General features: G+C 42.0%; 1 protein-coding gene across 1 annotated transcript; it reads right to left on the bottom strand.

The window, feature by feature from the left end:
* Positions 1-1,113: 1,113 nt before the first annotated feature.
* Positions 1,114-19,433, bottom strand: LOC115676360 (E3 ubiquitin-protein ligase UPL2-like). Its single transcript, XM_030599252.2, has 17 exons — positions 19,282-19,433; positions 18,952-19,080; positions 15,059-15,154; positions 14,740-14,946; positions 8,081-14,636; positions 6,830-7,917; positions 6,453-6,758; positions 6,173-6,377; positions 5,280-5,539; positions 4,892-5,181; positions 3,326-4,448; positions 3,100-3,246; positions 2,921-3,001; positions 2,619-2,844; positions 2,350-2,489; positions 1,684-1,790; positions 1,114-1,454 (listed from the first exon to the last, which is right to left on the bottom strand). The coding sequence occupies exons 2-17, from the start codon at positions 19,045-19,047 to the stop codon at positions 1,352-1,354; spliced, it is 11,031 nt and encodes a 3,676-aa protein (XP_030455112.1). The 5' UTR covers positions 19,048-19,080; positions 19,282-19,433; the 3' UTR covers positions 1,114-1,351.
* Between the last annotated feature and the right edge of the window lie 55 nt (positions 19,434-19,488).

The raw sequence follows: 19,488 nt of genomic DNA, 5'->3' as shown, positions 1-19,488 counted from the left end.
TTAATATTGTCTAAACTTTTGGTACATGTTCAATGTAGTTCCTATTTTAGAGACTACATTGAATAAATTAAAAGTTCATGGACTACATTGCACATTTGATCAAAATTCAGGGACTGTTGATATCATTATCCCCTAGAATATTTATCTACAATCTCTCTCTAAAGTTCAATTTCTAAGTAACTCCCTATCATTTATAATTCCGTGGTTTAAAGTTCTATTTTGAGTGGAGCTCTTTGGTTAAAGTCATAAGCTCAATATGATTGTAGTTTAGATTCAAGATATGTTAACTAACAAAGATTACTGATAAGGTTCTCAAGCTCATTACAAAAACTCTCACAAAATTCAGCCTTATTGCATTAACGAGTATGGAGGAAATGAACCTGGCACAAAATTGAACTGAAAATAACGCAAGGTGATGGAGTGATGAAAGGACGTTATTTTGACCAATACGAACAATATTGTATTTTCATAACAATGTGCGAGTTTTGCATTTTCAATAAATACCCACTTTCACCCTTTCCACCTAGTGACTTTCGTCAATTAGTTCTCTTGCGGTTATTTTCGCGAAATCGATAAATTAAGTTATGCTATATCCATTTAAAGTGTGGAAATAGAGGGATCTTTTTTTTTAATAGCAATGAAGTACCCTTTTTAATAACAATAAAAGGAAGAGGGATGATTCAACATGGCAACTGCTACACAAAGTTGACATACCTGTTGTAGCAGCCTCACCGGCGTTTTTTATGTCCAGAGGCATCTCTTCGCACGAATTGCCAAATGTCAAAGACATAAATCAATCATAAGTTTCGCTCCCACATGAATGATAATGTCTTTTCCTTTCAGAAAAATATTGCGCTTATATTAATTTAATGCATAGACCAGTCAACACCAGAAACGTAATGCTGATGTGGTAAATCTATGGTGTCCATTTACAGATTTTACTAATGAGCATGACCGAAAAAATAATACAATTCAAGGACCCAATTGCGAAAAATAAAAAACATCAAAAGCTATATTAAAAATTCACAAAATAAGAATCTAGATGTGCCTTGATCCCAATTTTAGGAAGAGCACTAAGGATTGTAAGTGCGTGATTGTCAAGCAACAAAAAAAGAAAAGGAAATTGAGAATTAAAATATAATCAAATTGTGGAGTGCAAATGTCAAGGAAAGAGATGGCAAAGCGAAAAAAAATTGCCATATGCTTTTGAGCAGCAATTATACAACTGTACAGTGATATAAACATGTATGACCAAACATCTCAAATTCCAACCCGCTCAATTCTCTCCCTTCAATCGTTTTACGGTCTGCGGCATTTATCTACACGACTAATCGAACCCCCGACCAGGTCTTTAACCGAACCCGAATCCTTCATTTGCTTCGTGAATTGCGAGCAGCAGCCTCTCCTCCAGGTGCTCTTTGGATGGATATTCGGGTAAATCCAACTGATTGAAGCTGTAAAATATCAAGAGATGATGTAAGCTTAGCTACCAACAAAAAGTCGCCTAGACCATTTCTACAAGTGCTCACACAAATCCAGAGCCAGGTATTAGACGTGCACATGTAGGAGAGGGTGCGCGCGCAGAGCCAGGTAATAGACGTGCACATGTAGGAGAGAGTGCGCGCGCGCGCACCCCAGAGAGAGAGAGAGAGAGAGAGAGAGCACTAAGTTGTCGAAGATTACCAAGTATGAGCTGAAGGCAAGTGATCAGGGCTTCCATAAGCCTTGTGGATCTGAAACTTTTGAGAGCCAGAAATTCCTTGAAGAGCGCTAAAGCCCTCCAACGGCACCTGCAATTGTGACAATGAATAACTATAGTCAGTTGAACTTACAAAAAGGGGAACTTTGCTTCTGCAGATTTGCTAGTGTCAGCATTCTTGCCTCCTAATCAGTCGACTCTCCTAAAAGAACAAAAAATTTGGTACACATCATATCTACGTAGAGAACAGCCTCAGGCAAACCCCAGCCTCCACAGGAAGAACAGCCATGGTTTGCTGGTTTGTGCTCATTCCTCAACAGTCATAAGGCTTTTTCAAATGGAAATACGTAAATTCCTGCTGATTCCAGATTTGCTTCAAGACTTATCACATATTACCCTTGATACATTCAAGATACACTTAGAAACCAGCTTTTGACCGTAGGAACACTTTGTTCACAGCATGAAAAATTAAAGCCACCGATGAAATAGCCTAGAACGATAATCCCACATGAGTGTACCAAAGCTGTGAATTTTGAACCCAACACTACGGAGATATAATGACAAACCATTCAGACTAAGAACAATAACATCTATAATGCTCACCAAGAAAAATAACATCTAACTTCACAAGATAAGAAGACCACGGGTACCTTTGAAGTGCCAGTAACAAATTGCAAGAGTCGAGCCTTATCTTCCTTGCTAAAACCTTGCACAACCTCCCAGAACCACTGAATCACAGGAGATGCAGCACTATAACCCGAGTACTCAGTATTTGCCCTCAAGTCGTCCACTGTAACAATCGATTTGAACTGTTAAAACACTTGATGAAAGTTTTAATTTATAATCTTTTACATTTCGTTAAACTTGATGCCAGTAAGAAAGGAAAGATGAAAAGAAGCCAATTCTGGAGGAAACATACAGTCAATATCGGGGAGCCCACTTATTAGTAACTCCAATTCCTTGTCGTTAAATATAGAGATTAGATCCTTAGGAATCAGTTCATTGAAGCCTTCCATAAAAGCATTAATCTGAGGACGAATAGCAGTCGTTAACCGATGCTCAGCAACCAAATCAACATATTGGTGCTTGTTCTCCTCCGTGACTTTAACATTCCGTCCATTTGGAATCAATTCATGATCAGTCACCTGCATTTAATAAAACATGAATTGAGATGCACATAAAACCACAAATTAATGGATTGTTGCCTGGAAGAGACATTACTTCTGTTCTCTCATATAATATCAACTTCTCCTCGTCAGCATCAATGCTAAATGTAAGGTCCAGTACATCAGTTATGTCATTCTGCAATACAAGGATGATCACATAAAAAAAGGTGGGAGAAAAACATCTACAGTTCTGATATTTGATGCACAAACAAAGATAAGAAGAGTGCGCCCAACCTCGAGCATCCACTTCAGGTTTTTAAAGTAGTCAGGATCAATTGCCTCAATGTCATGATAGGTAACCTTAGCCCCCAAGATGTGCTTATAGAAAGATCGAGTGAAATGGACATCCAAGAGCTGCCCATCAAAGAGAGCTTTGCCAACCTAAAAGCAAAAGAAATGGAGAAAATTAAACACTTGCTAAATCACCAATGAACACAAAGGGAGTGCATTAAATACTCACAACACGGCCAACAAATTTGAAGTATGAGAGATGCTCAGTTTGGTAAACAGAATTAGGATTTGGCTGAAACGTCGATTCATTTCCAACTGTTGTAAACAGCAGTGCCCCCTTGTCAAAAATGACCCTGGACAGCAACTGATACCACTCTCTCGTAAGTCCACCTGCATCAATACCTTCCTCTCCTTGGAAGTGAACAGTCAATCTCCCCTTCAAATCCTGAGTTGATCTCAAGCGCAATTGATTATATGAATCCTCAAGAATGTAAGCTCTTCTAACTGAAATTCTTAGAGGACTATGATGATGGTCGTGCTGATGCTTTATCTTTGATCTGAAATGAGCGCGTTTGTTGTCAAAATCAATGAAGCGCGGAACTTTCAACAAGAGAGAAAAGGACTTCTCAAGCAACCCAGGGTTTTGTCGAATGAAAGCATTCAACAGCTTCCTATGCCTCTCTGAGAACTTAACAAAAGCAACATGCTTTTCTTCAGCTCTGCCAGAAGTACACAGGGCTTTCTGCTGACCAGTACTTGTGCCAACATCATCAACCTCAGAAACTGCAGCGATCCCCAAGTCATGACCAGAACCTGTCTGCCCAGGATGCAGCTTTTCAGCCACCACGAAAAAAGATTCTATGTACGGCAAGATATTTTGAGTCCCAGCAGGAAGAGGAGTCATCATGCCTGACTGCACAGATTTCGAAATTTTTCCAGGAGCATGCAAATCCAGTGAAGATTCTGAATAAGTCTCGATCTTGCTTATACAAGCACTTAACTCTAGCCACAAAGGCTCTAAAGCAGAATTAATATCTGAGACTTGAGAAAGAGCAGTGGCATACTCCTCGGGAAGAGTCTGAATCTGTTGATCCTTCTCTTTGTCTCTCAGTGTGGCCACAAGGGAGCTTAACGCCTGCAGAACCCTTAAGATTGCAGCTCCTTCAGAAGAAGTTAAGCTGAGGAGTGATTTTATTGCTTCACCAAACACATGTAGCTCATTCATTGCCGATTTGGTCAAACTTTGAACAGCATTAGCCAACTCAGTTATAAACAGATGACAATGAGTTGGAGCAGCAACAACTAACTTCTTCACAACCTCTGCTACAAGACCGTAAGCATTATCTGACAACCTGCATTCAAAAAACAGAAATAGTTGCATTCTAGCAGTAAGGGATCATTGAAACGAGATTTTAACTCATCAAGCATATGCTTAAGAAGATAATAGTAACCCATAGACACCGTTAGAGGATGTGGCTTTGACGGTTAAAATAACTTTCAAAAACAAATCTAAATAACCTATATTGACTCCAAAGCTAAAAATAGTGCAACACGCTAATGGACCCCCCCTTCAGACCTCCACTAGGGAAAAGAACGCAGGCAGACAAAAAACAGAGAAGACAAAAATTGGAAAACAAAAATGTTCTAATCCCATATGAGCGATTTGGGAAAAAGTATACAAGAGAGACAGGTGATAAGACAACATCCAGAGCACCATACATGGTCATTCATTTAAATAAAGATTAATGCAGAAATTAAAGCAAATAAATGTAAAAACAAGCAGCTTCAACGATACCCTTCTTTTGCGAGCAATGAGCACAGAAGACGAAGTTCTGCTTGTGGCAAATTAGCAAGTACTGAGTGAGCATCGTTTTCATCTTTTTCAGCAGAAGTCGAAGGCTTCTCACTGTCGATTTTAACAGATGCGACACCAACTCCAGGTGACATGGCAACAGATTCAGTGTGTGTGGTATCCAAAGTAGGAACCTCAGGCACGGATGGAACTGTGCCAGATACCGCAGACTTCTCAGGTGAACTTTGTTTTCTCTCGGCATTATCAACGATGACCTCCAATAAACTTAACAGCTGTGCAGGATTAGAATGAACATTGTCAGATCCTTTAAATTGGAATGTGACAACATAAGAAGGATTAGCGTTTTTTTTTTAACTACAAAATGGACTACCTGTTCAAGATGTGCTATGCTCCTCAGATACAGAGGTTGATTCAAAAGCCTCAATAGCAACTCAATTGGCAAACACTCATCCTGATTCTGGCTCTCCTCTTCCATAACCATTACAGCTTTCCCACGTGACTGATCAGAACATTCAGGCTGGACTTGGTGAGACAATTTAAGCTGAAGTAAAATCTTTGCTACGAAGGGATGATTGCGAGCCAGGTAAGTCATGGTTTCAAGAACTCTCCGGGACACCAAAGGAGGGACTCCTACAACAACGAAGCCCGCATGAGTGAAACTAAAATATAATTGAGGCATCATTCCTATTGGTAAAGTGGCAACAGCAATTGCACCTTACAAATCAATCCAAAGAAGTATGGAAATGAGTTCCAGTGGAAGAAAAATATCTGCTAATAAATAAATTCCAACTAGTTGAATAGGAGAAAGATCAAAAAGAGAACCCACGAGAAGCTCATTAATGAAGTCCAAATGCATAGAAATAGAAAGAACCGAAACACGCGTTGGAAAAAAGCAATGAAACTTTTCATGCATGTTGGCACTGATGACATCTTAAAGCACGATCACAAGATAAATTTATGTATGGTTATATCCACAGAAAATTGATTATTAATAACTTAATAAGTGAAAGCAAAACTGCATAAGGAAAATGCCAAATTTCTCAGGGAAACCTAATCTACAGATTGTTAAGATATGTCACACAATCAATATGAAGCGCAAAAGTAAAACAAGAGCTACAGGAACGTAAGTATCAGAACCATTGTCCGGAAAAAAGAGGAAACAAACAAATCATTATCATCATGGATCAATTAATATATCAATTAACAGCACCAGAAAGGACACGACTAAGACTGGCTCACAGAAACTCAACATAAGATTATTACCGTCCAAAGACTGGGGACGAGAATACATCACGTTATTTTGACAAGCATAGAGACGGAATGATGGCTCAGCAGCATTCAGACCATCGATGGGCTTCCTGGTATCAAGCATCAGCATGCCCATGAGAATATTCACCAGCGCAGTTCTGGTATCACTATGAGCACATAGATTTAAGAGAAGCCGTTGGAGCTGTCCCTTATAGAGAGGCTACAAAAAAAAAAATACACAAGATTAGCATATATCAGGCAATATCAAGCAAAATTTATATTGAAAACAACATACCTGAACAACACGAAGCAAGCGAATCATTGATTGTAGAGCTTCTGTATCAACCAAAGGAGCTCCATCTGCTTCAACGAGCTTCGCTCCCAAAGACCTACGGGAACCAATAACTCCACCAATTCTCTCAATGCTGGATCCCGAACCTTCAGTTCGTCTAGATGACTCACCTCTACGGCTTCTAGGATACATACCAAAGAGAGTACGATTATGGTATCGATTGGCAAATCTCTCACGCAACATGTTTGCCTCAGCAACTAGCGCAGGAGTGAGGTTGGCAAGAATAGCATCAGATGACGTGAGAAGTACCTGCAGAGAATAATTAGATTAATCGAGATAGAATATAACTGGACAAGTTCCCTAACGCAGATTGTACTTACCTCTTCCCGCAAATCTGATGGAAATGTTGCAATGATTGATACTGTGTCCATTTCAACCGGTTGACCTTCCAGTTCTTGAGATTGATGAAGCCTTTGCGCTTGCTGTTGTGCTAAAACTTCTGCTCTAATGTCTGGGGGAAGGGCTGCCAGAAACTCTGGGTCAATATCTCCTGTATTCTGTGGTTCAGCACTTGCAGGTTGAGCAACTTGGCCTTGCTGAGCTGAAAGAACTTCAGCCCGCAACTCCTCAGGAAGAGCATCCAAAAATGCAGGATCTATAGAACCAGAAACAGCATCACTGTTAATTTGTTGCTCTGTCGATGGACCATCATGCTCTGCCTCTTGGCTATTTTCTGGAACTTCTGTCACACGATCAAGTGATGTCTCTCTAGTTGATGCAGTTGCAGAATTTCCAATAGACACATTGGTTCTTCTAGAGCGAGCAGTCTGTGGATCACCCAAAGCAATCCTATCAGCACCACCTTGCCTCTCACCACCATCGTCCTGGCCATCTGCACTTCCAATTTCAACATCCAAGCTTCGCAGACTTTCCCCAAGAGTTGCACCACTTCCACCACTTTCCTGGCTTACTGCTTCAACATCCCGAACAATGGCATCACTGTGTTCAAACTGCATCTCAACAGGCTGAGCCCGAGTAGCAGAAGCATCAGGTTCTTGCATCGATTCACCACGCGCATTTCCCATATCAGCATTTTCAGAGCCTTCAGTCATTTCGGTTGGGGGTACATCCCCATGTTCATCATTAGCATTGCCTTCGACAGCAACCTCTGGCCTGACACCTTCAGATTCCTGCTGCCGAGTAACTTCACCTCCATGTTGAAGCTCCGCAGCCGTGTTCTGTTCAGAGGGATTTTCAGCCGTTGGCCTTCTCAACTGGGAAACAAGCAACTCTTCTAGACCTTGTGGAATCATAGCTGCACCTGACCCACTTGTTTGCTGGTTCTCATCTACCCAGAGGTTCAAACGGTGTCCATGACGTCCACTTCTCAGTGACCGGAAAACAGAATCCAGCCGCGTCGAGGCACCCTCAATGTTCCTATCAGAGAAAACTATATCGGCCACACTTTCTGAGGAACAATAGCGAATTGTCAGAGGCATACAATGTAGACTTCCAATAAGACACTGTAGTGAAAGCATATAAAACAGCTGGAATAAAGTCTCTCCTTGTTATATCAAAATAAAAAATAGAAAATCTACAGTAAATTGAGAAGCTACAATAAAGTTGCCCACCTGAATGTCTCTGAGATGATAAGTGAACTGAGGAGGTTGGTCTAGTTAAAAGAGGATGCCTGGAGGGAGCTGCAGTGCTACCACTCCTACCCAAAAGATTATAAATAGATGTGGTACGCCCATGACGTCTCGAACCAAAAACTTCCACTGGCATCAAGTGCAGAGTTTCATTGGGAAAAGTATGATTTCTTCCAAGAACCTCAATATGATCAAATACGTTAATTCCATTAATCCCTTCTTCAAGCCTAAGTATAACACCGTCTTCATCATCCTCGTCATCTTCATCATCTTCCTCCGGGACCTCCTCATCAAAATCATCATCATCATCCATATCATGTTCATCTTGATCTGTATCAGGATGTGGAAGATGATGCACTTCATCTTCCTCCAGATCATTATGATCCTCGTCATCCTCATCATCATCTTCATCAACTTCATCCCCATCATCACCCGACATCTCCTCATCGTCATCGTCGTCATCATCTTCGTCAATATTTTCTTGCACATGAGGCTGGATTTCAAATCTTATGCCAACGGTATCGATGCCATTTTCAAGACCCCTAGCTTCTTCAGAAGATTCATGCATGTAGTCATCCTCACTACCGGGAGCAGAACCTTCATCAAGATCCTGATCATGCTCCATATCATCTGTCACAGCCTCAGAACCCCCAAAAGTCTGGAGAGTATTGCTATGATCAGCATTCTCCGCAGCCAGAGACTCGTGATTTGATTGAAATGCTGCTTCCATGGACTCGGATGCCACACCATTGTTATCTGCTTGACCAGACTGATTGGCATCAGAAGCTTTGGGTGAACTTTCATCCTTCCCTGTGGTAGGATCAACAGAATGAACATGCTCCTTGCTTACAAGCTCAAGAGCTTTTACAAGCCCCGTGACAACTTTAGGGGAGTCAGTGTGATCTAGGTCCAAAACCTTGAGAAATCGTGTCAGTGATTTGACAAGACCAACATCAACAAAAGTAACAGAGGCTTCCGCTGAAATATAAGAGCCAGTAGGTGAACGCGCAGCCAGGACATCATTAAGAAGATCGACAAAAACCTGCATCTCACTGCCTGTTGATCTACAATCTTTAGATGTATCGACAAAATCATTGAAAATATAGGTGATCTCTGTAAAGACCCTCCTTCTTGCCTCCGCAGAGCGAACACAAGACGCCACCAAAAACTGGTTGGCCCTGGATGACAGTTTATGCCTCCAATCTCCATCAATCTTCTTATCTTTCTTGGAGGTTTTAGCACATGGAAGAAACTTGCGGAGAACGTGATTATATATTCCTCCACCACAAACTTTCTGATGAGGACCCCCGCAGCTGCTTAGATCAGCATCTTTTCGAAGCAGAACTTGAACAGAAGTAGGATACATCAAAAGAATCTCAGTCATAAGCTTCAAAACGAATACAACTTTAGCAATTGACACTGATGCTTCGACATTAGAACCTTCAGACTCGTCCACTGCATTGACGACGGCTTTTCCTTTACCCTTGACAGCCGCAACGTCAATATTCATGTCACTTGATGATGGGGCACTCTGGGTCCCTTCATCTTGCAAGGGAGGTTCAAAAGTACAAATCAACTTCAATAGAAGTTCAATCACGCTTACGAAGCTCTGAGGATATCTGCGATGAGCCTTTGCACTCTTAGAGTTTGAATCAGGAAGTTTGCCCGCTCCATTACCCTGAGTCACTGAACTCACATTACCCAAGGATAGCTTCCCATCATTAGCATGTGGCTTCTCTTTCTCCTTCTCCCTTTCTTTTTCTTTGCTCTTGTCTTTGTCACGATCCTTCAGCAAGACAACGTATGGCCTTTCACCTACCATCTCAACTTGGCACACAGCTTGAACTGCCTGCATGAAAACAACTGGATCCCGTGAAATGACAGAAGTCAAATTTAGCAGGAAGTTGCGGGCAGTGACCCTTCCATTGGAATGCCTATTAGCAGCGGCCATTAGGCTGTGTCTTATCTCAGATTCCATTGCTTGCTGCAGCGTTTGAGGATCTTCGAGCACATGACAGATGATTGTGGCAGCAACATTGTCAAAGCCCGGGAAGAGGCTATGTGTAGGCAAAGAAAAGAGCAAATTCAAACCCCCAGCATCCATAAAGCTCACTGCAACTGAATGGGTTCTGGTAAGAGTAGCACATAGCTGCAGAACAGCGTGCGTAGTCTCAGATGGTAGCTGATTTCTAATGTAACTGCAAGCAATTTCAATCAGTCTCTTCTGGTCATGGATATCTACATGCTTAGCTGCTAATCCCAGTGCAGGCGACAATTTGCTTTTCTTATCCTCATCGATAGAGATAGAAGCCTGCTGGAAGCTCACATCATCCTTCTTTAACTGATCCAAAATTTCCGTACTTAACTTATTATCCACCTGCAACAGCCTATCAACAGCGAGAAAAGCTGCTGTTACCCACTTAGGAACCTGACGTTTCTCCTTGTCTTCTGGAACAGAACACCAGGTGTCAAGTAGATTTGATGCAAGCTCTACCAACCCATTTGTTAAAGCAATTTCCCGGGCTGCAACATCCTCATGAAGAATTAAAGCAAGAACATGGAAAAGTGAGGAAAGGAGGGTATTATGTCCGCTGTCAGAGACTGAACCACAATTCTTCAGCTGGTCAATGACAAAAGAGACGATGCTGGACCTGTATTGCCCCTCATTCTGGGAAGAAATCGTCATAAGCAAGTCATGAACTGGAAAAGCAAGTGATTCTTTCATCTGAAGAAGCTTCACACAAGTTGATAGCAACTCCTCCACAGCAGGAAGATGAACCGTCTCTGCTTCAAGCTGCCGCGCACTATCGCTCGATGCATCTTCCTTTGTGTCTGATTCAGAGTTTCCCAGGGACATGGCAAGTGCGCGAGCAAGTTCATCATCTTCCTGTGCTTCCTCTGGATGAGAAAATAACCACTCCATTGCCAGCTCCACACTATTTGATCCCACTTGCCTTAAAGCTTCTTCCGCCCTTGACCGAGAAAATCCCATCTCCACAATGGTTGTGATAGTGCTTTCACTAGGTGGTGGACCACTAATACGAGAATTGGCACTGCTATTTACATTTTTCACTTCAACTCCCGAAAAAATGTGTCTAATGATAGAAATGACAGTTGCCAAAAAATCATTACTGCAATCAGTAAACTGAGGGTGAGTCCATACAGGAAGAACAGCCTTCAGAACCATAGAATGAAGCACCTTTACAAAAGTCTCAGCGTCCCGTGGAAAAGGAACATCGCCACTTGCCAAAGGTTGAGTGAGCAAGTGCTTGGTAAAAGGAGACAATATAGACGATGAGGTCACCAGGTGGTCCATAAGTTTACCATTGCTAGCTAGAGGACCATAGATCCATAAGTTCTCTGTATCTTCCTTTTCCTGTTTCACATTTCCATCATCAGTCTCCATGGGAGAAGCAGGAGCCTTATTAACAGCAAAGAGCAATTGGCTGGTAGCCTCAAATGTGGTCAAGACCGATTGAATCACCCCATGTCCATACAAGCAGTTTAGTAGGACTGGATTACAAGAGTCTTGCCTGTCCATCAGAATCCCATCGATGAAATCAATGACCTTACCAAAGTAGCGGCATTTGGTCGATACACTTGATACAGAAGACTCTGATCCAGAGGGATTTACACGACTCCCAAAGTTTATATGATCCAATGAAATTGACGCAAAGGTTGATGCCACTACCTTCGAAGATGGGGTTACATTCACCGTATCCTCCCGTCGCCGAGAAGGAAGTAACATCACTTTCCCCAACTCTTGAAACAGATGAGTTATGTGAAAGGAGAGTGACCTCACCATGTCACAGCAAGAAGCATAGTAGGACCTTTGTTTGTCAAGCTCCTTTTTACCGGCAGAATCTAAAGAATCAGAATGATGTGTCTGATTGGTAGATCCAGTACGGAGGCTTGTAGGTCCATCAGTGCTGATTCTTTGATGAAAGCTAGTAGCACGACCGAGATCACGATACAAGTTTATGAGGTCAAAAAACTGAGATTCCATGCTCCATCCTGAAGACCTCCGCCTGAACAACGGATCAAGGAACTGCCTAAAGGAATTAAACCGCTGCTCTTCAGTTTCATTTGAATTGATTTCTGATTGATGCAACTCAGTGGAAGTTCCCGCAGTTTCCTCCATTTCCAGTTTGGCATCTTCAAGCAGAGAAATCTGCCACATAACTTCACGGTGTACACGTCCAATGTCTTCCAGAACATCTTTGCTACCGTTGGCAAATTCTGTCAGCAATGCAGTAACCCAGCGGTTGTCTTTAGAGGCAGCAAGAAATAAAAGGAACTCAACAAGGGAAAGCGATGAAAATACACCCTCATCTAGGCTCATCCTGGGATCAAGCAAAAATGATCCAGAAACGGCTGAAAAACCAGCCAAAGCTTTCTTCAGATGTTCCCTCAGAGCAGAACAGAAGGCTCGAGCAAGTGGCGCGGAATGATGTTGAGTAAAACCCTTGAAAACCATGGTGCTATGCAAGGCAATGGACATCCCCTCAGATGACTGGGCAATGCTAGGCTGTAACAAAAGCTTTAACAATGCATCTATGCCAGACTTCTCCACAAATAACCGGCACGTTTCAGAATTTTCCATTGTTCTATGAACCAAGACCATCAAGTGAAAGACACATAATTGGATGAACTGCTCATCACTGATGCCTTCAGCAGCCAAATCGACCGAACCAACCAGACAGCAAGCACCATCATTTTCCTTGTACTCAGCATCCATATCCATTGCAGCAGTCCCACTTAGTTTTCCTGAAGGTCCTGAGCAAGAGCTCTCCCTCGAAGAGGAAATTTTATCAACAATTTCAATGATTATGTCAACACCATCACTTCTCAATGATGATACATGGCGCAAAAGCTCTTCCACAGCATTTGCCAAAGGAACGATGGCTTCATTCATAGCAACAACATATTTCTTACTGGTAAATATGTCAACCAGGAACCGTAGTGCGGAAGTTTCTTTCACTGCATCAACACCTTTGGTATTAAGACAGATTGCGCCAAGACCATTAGGAATACATGTGAGAGCCTTAGCAGATGGTATAACTCCAGCAACAACTGAAGATATAAATGAATCCGGAAGACCCATCTCAAATAAAGTGGACAAGCAAGTAGGATCTTTGTGGATAATCTCACTCATTAGCGTCACAGCTGAGTGATAAATGTCACCACCAAACTTTTCTACCTTTCCGAATATATGCGAAAGTGTGGCAGCAAGAGAAGTGTCCTGCGTGTTCTGGGATCTACTGGGGTTTGTAGGTGAGTATGTAGCAGATCCAAGGGCCTTCAATAAAACCTTGATGAGCCTTTTCTGTGTGTTCAACAGGTCATCGCTGTTTCTTGAGCATTCACCAACGACCGCGGACTCATCATTTCCTCCCGTTAAGCCAATTACTCTAGTAACTTCCAGTTGTAATCTCTGCACCAATAGCTCAACTCCCCCGAGTTCCCTGAAATGAGATACCGCTGAACTACTATAGTCCATGAGCTTTTGAATTGTCTTCACAGCTAAGCAGACAAGATGCATATGGCTAGGATATGAATCTTCCAAAAGTGGTAAGAATGTTGGAAGCATCCCCCAACCTCTGATATTGTTACCTTGAGTTGAGGATGAAACTATGTTGAGCATATAAAACTGAAGAAGTGCTTCAACAAAGGCAAGAGATGATGGATCACTGGAGCTATTTAGAGATAAGACAGCCTTCTGGAGCACATTAAGGAGAATTGTACGGTGGGTTGCTGTAAAACTAAGACTTGATCCGCTCAAAATCCGTGCACGTTCATGAGATGATATGTATGCAGCTAACTGAGCTCCCAAAGCAAGCATTGCAAGCGTTCTAATGGTTCCAGGAATAGATTCTTCAGAACGCACAATCCTAATAAGCTCGTTTGTATACTCTGGCTCATTAGCAAAGAATGACGCAAGCTCGTCATGTGCATCATTAGATTGAACTAACACAATGAAAGCTAGAAGGCAAATTCTACTATATAGCCTGCACGTTCTGGCAGAGCGAAAGGCATGAGCATATCTGATTCTAGTAAGCAATGCAAATCGGAGATCGGGAGGTACATCGTACTGCTGAAGGCATTGTTTCATAAGGACAAGATCATCCTCCTTTCTCAAATGTAGATCTGGAATATGTACAACTCTGGAACTAGAATCGGGTGTGTGACTGCTAGTTCCCTCACTTTGGGAATAGACACCATTTAGCTCAAAATAGAGGGTGGAGCCCAGCCGATATTGAGACTTGTCATATTCGTTATCCGCTTCTGATGGAAATAAACAGAGTCCTTCCTCTTGCAATCTCTCATTTGCTACAACACACGAATATAAACCCAAGCCCTCTTCTTTGCTGCCCCACCCCTGTGCCAGAGATAGGAGAAAGCCATTTACCGAGCCACATCCAACTGACTTTCCACTGCCATGGAGCTTAGATGGATTTATTTTTACAAGTGCAGATAAAGTCTCTAATGTGGCTATCAGGATTTCAGGATCAGTTGATGAGAGTAGGAGCTTGAAGTGCTGCATGAATATGACTCATGTTATGTTGCCGAAAAACAGTAGCAGATTATCACAACTTGAGACAGAAAATCATGTCACGTAATCAAATTTGAGGATTGTTTACCTCTAATCCCTCAAACGAATTTTTGTTGTGACAGTTCTCTAGTATTATTTGCATCACTCGCAAAATCTGTAAAACTGCAAGTTTTGGAAAAGGACTTTCATCTTCTCCAATCTTATCCGACAAAAGGAGGTCATTCCTACATGACAGATAAGTCTTGAAATATGTGTCAAAATGGAGAAACAGCGGCCTCCAATGATGGAAATTTCCCTGATATTACAAACAAATCAATGCAAAGCCCAATAGTTAGCACAGAAAGATCATTCCACGAGCAGAAAAACTTGTTTTGATTACTGCAAGGAAAAAAAAAACCATGTATCACCTTATCATACTCCCAATTAAAACCAGAAAGGGGAATTGCTATATCTTGAAGTGGACTTTGGATGACTTTGTCAATGAATGATTTGACCTTGGGAGGCTGCAAGCCACAAAAGTAATAATATTATACATACTATGACAAGAATAATAGAAACAATACTTTCCTCTCCATGGGACAAATGTTTAGTGGGGAAATCACGAAATTGAAGAGGAAGAGGGCAAGGTAGCAAGAAAAAATAGCATAATAGGCGCCTAATTCAACAAGGCCACCCACACAAGCAGTGAGTCATAAGTTTGAAAAGATAACTTTCAGCAAATTCAAGTCATCCATTCCAACGTATCTAATCCCTTCCTTTCCCCACTTGCCTCTTCTATGCAGGCAAAGTTCTAACTCATCCATTACTTAATGTAAAATTCATTGAATTTTGTCTCCCAGTAATCACAAAGGAACTTGCGAACAACGTTGTCAAGATTGGGATCCTACGTAGGCTCATTTGGAGGTCTTCGAGTATCGAATCGTACCCTACAAATTTGTTGAATTGACTTCTAAAATATGAAATTCTTACTTAAATAAGTGCAATTAGATGCGTATTAACCTTAAAAAGAGGGAAGCTCAAAGGTAGAGTCCCTCATGCGAGAGAACACTTAGGTTTAAATTCTTGCTTGCCGATTTTCAACTAACAAGTGAAGCACCCGGTCAAAAAAATCAAGAAAATGTAACAGCATAAAATCTCCTTGTCCTAGTTCTTCTCTTCTCTCTTGTGAGGCAAATACCTTCTCTTTCTTTATTTTACAGGATAAAATATTATTAACATCAAAGTCGGACCCACACTCTCTGATTTACCTCTCCCATAGGACATAACAAAACCTCACTTTCACTCACTATTCTAGGGTTTTCAGCTCTTTGGAGTTTAGCTGACGTTCCAATCAGTACACATCCGAAGAAACTACGCTACTTGGCCAAGTCAAATCTGGTGACGATTTCTTAAGGATGTTCCAGAGGTAATCGCTCTCATCTATTTGCATAAGGACAGAAGCTTCTTCCCTCTCGTCTCCAACGGATAGTACAGTTCAGAGAGCCAGAGAGGTGGCCGGTGATCCATCTCATCGACTCAAGACTGAAGAAGAATAAGATGACGTATCTGCCTCTGCTTCATTTTCTACAGTTCGTTCATCTCATCCCTTTTACTTCATTCTTCAAGCCGCATATTCTCCAAATGAGGCCTGAAAACATTATACAGGAAGAAAGTGGCCCATGGGCTTGGGGAAAGGAGGCCCAATTTCATGTTTGCTCCTGCTGAAAAGGAAGAATTGCCTGGATCGGTGGAATTGTATGTGGGATCGTGATCCTACTTGATTCTTACGATCTGGATCATGATCCCATCACGATCCAAGCAGACGATTTTCCTATGATCTGGATCGTTCAGAGGTTTTTAAGTCATAGGATCAACAATCCTACATCCCAAAAACGCGATCCTAACAACCATACTTGCGAAACAGATTCAGGAATTTGACCTTTTCTTTTATAGGAACTGTTCTCTCCAACAACTCTAATATAGATTTCCTACAAACAACAGAGAGTTGTCAAGGTCTAATTGCATCTACATAATGATGCTAGAACTATTGAACAGGAGTATTAAGCCCACAAGAACCCTACTAATGCAATTCAACAAATTGCCTGGGAAAAGATAAATAACGGTGCTGTCCATCGCTAGAAATAGAGGCTAGAAAGACAATCAAGACATCTGTTGTAATATTTATTGGGTAGGAAGCAACCATAGAAAAGGTGACCCTAACTACAAGTAAAGGCTAGCAAGACGAATAAACCAAGTATTGCATTATTCGTTGAGTGGAATACGGTGCATATTTACTAAGCCAGTATCACAAAAGCAGGTAGCAAAATAATCGAAAAGAAAATAAATCTTTGCAAGCACACATCAAACAGCGCCAAATCCACATATTTGGCTTTGTTTCTCAGAAAGGCAAATATTAATAATCTAGACTCGTGCTAGTACTGTGTTCGATTAACTCATAATTATCCAACTTTGATGATGTTTGATAAAATTTCAAATCATTAGTGTGGTAAGTAAGGCAGTGGTCCATCACCAGTCAGCGGTCCAAACTGGCAATCACGTGAGAATGAAGAAATTCCTAGTTCTCGCTAACACAATTCATAGCCCATGAAAGATGCTGAGTTATCTACAAGGAAAACTATTGAAAAAGGCACTAATGCAGTATGTCCAGAGTAGGAGACAAAATGAAGCGATAAATGCATCGATCACATATATAACAAGAGATCTAGCACATCTAAACCGCTGTGGGTTAATCAACTATGGTGCAAGATGAACTAGAAAAGAAGCGCCTTTCAAGATTTTCGATAGAGGTGATAGATTGACATTCAACAAGCTGAAATTACGTCCTGGACTCCTTAATTTAGTTCTATTCTTAACAGTTTAGAAATGGGTTCTTGTTGGTGCTTCACAGAGTATGAATGCGCAAAAGGGTAACTTGCTGGACATGAGCCAATTTTAAGATGTCTCGCTATCCATTACTTTGTCCTATTCACTTCAGATATCTCCTTTGTGCAAATAATCACCAACCATATGATACGACATAAAAAAGGCTACATTACTTGATGAAAATGACAGCTTACAAGCAGGCACAGAACAAATACCTGTGCTCACAGAAAAGATACATACCCTAAATCTTATGCCCATATACATACCGCTAATGAGCAAATATAATAACAATTACACAACCTGCGTAAACCTATTCTAAGTGCAACTGGCTTTAATTACCACCAGTAATTAAAATAATGAAGAAACCGGTCTATACAATCCGACTGAAGTTTGGTTCTTGGGTTACACGAGCATCTTCTCTTTGGTATAGCATGAATGAAAAACATATGAATCACACACAAATTCACCCAGATAAAGTACAATGATACACTACTCGTTAGAAAAGAAAATATGGACAGGTTGCGAGGGTTAGTCTGTGACGGTCTGCTTCCTGGAAATTGCTCATAGGCCTTATACAGCAAAGTACAAATCACAAGATTTTATGCCCTAAATCCCAAGAAATCTTTTCAACTACAATGTTAAGGACAAGTTTTTTTCAACAGAAAATTTTACGCATTTTCTGTTAAATTTTTCAGAGTTACGTGTTCAAAATTTATACTTTTCTTCATAATTATATTTTCAAATAATTTTAGCTCTCGTTTAGTCGGAGTCGGAGATAAGAAATTCTAAAAGCTCATATCGACACCCAGTAGTTTCTATCCAAACAGATTTTGGTCGTTTTTGAAGTTTTGCAGAATACTATAGGATCCGAAACACAAAAATGGTCCAAAAAAACGAGCTTTCCGGAAGAAACTTTTATATCCGCACGATTGATACTGGCGAAAGTGCATTTCTGTCAATAGGGTGCCAAACAGAAAAATAGCTCCTCCATCTAATGACTTTCTGAGGGCCTTCTCCACGCCAAGCAATGTTTTTCGTTTGTATAACGTCCAGTTAGGGAAAAATGACGACATGGCCACAGAGCCAGAACCCTATAAGAACCTCAAACACCCAAAATGAAGCACCAACACCACCAATACCAGCATCAAACCAGCCAAAGGAAAATGACTAATATAGAGCCCACTTCAGGTGCCAACACAAGGCGTGGGACAATCAGAGAACACCCTATTTCCACTGGTCAACAACACATAACGAACAAACACGAACAAATTCGGGAGGGTGGATACAAAGCCGCGCGAGCGAAGGAACAAACAAGAAGCGAAGCGAAGCAACAACCTCGCCCTCGCCCGCGCGCTCGCACAGGGCGAAAACCCCCCACGAGAGAAGGAGGGACGATTCGGAGGGGGAAAAAGAGGTGGGGGGGGGGGGGGGGACTCACGGTGTCGGAATCGGTCCTGACGGAGGGGCCGATGGCGGTCTCGCCGGACAGGAGCTGCCGGAGCCTCGAGGGCAAGCTCGATCTCAGGGAGGCCATCTCGCCTCGACGAGTCTCTCTACTCGCAGCTAGCTGCAAAACCCGAACAAGAAAAAAGGAAAAAGAGGAGACGGAAAAAGTAAGGCGCCAAGCCAACAACCGGGCAGGAATCACCGGGGACGGCGGCGATCAGGAATCGAATCCCTAATCGACGCCGCCCACCGCACAGATCAGCGCGCGCACCGGCTTAGAGAGAGAGAGAGAGAGAGAGAGAGAGAGAGAGAGAGGGGGGACCTGAGAGAGGAGAGGGAAGGCGGATGCGTGCGCACATCCGAAGCTTTGACTGTACACACACGGCGGCGGCGGCGGCGGCGGCAGCAGCAGGAGGAGGAGGAAGAGGAAGAGAGAAGAGAGATGGCGGAGAGAGAGAGAGAGAGAGATGGCGAAACCCCAAAGCGAAGGGGAGTCTCTTCGAGGTTGCGTTTTCGTGTCTAAGTGTGC

Source organism: Syzygium oleosum, unplaced genomic scaffold (assembly GCF_021117445.2).
Source record: "Syzygium oleosum isolate NSW1041296 unplaced genomic scaffold, Sole_v2.1 Sole_v2.05, whole genome shotgun sequence".
Classification (NCBI taxonomy): domain Eukaryota; kingdom Viridiplantae; phylum Streptophyta; class Magnoliopsida; order Myrtales; family Myrtaceae; genus Syzygium; species Syzygium oleosum.
Note: the sequence above shows the minus strand (reverse complement) of the source record. Positions and strands in the feature narration are given on the sequence as shown.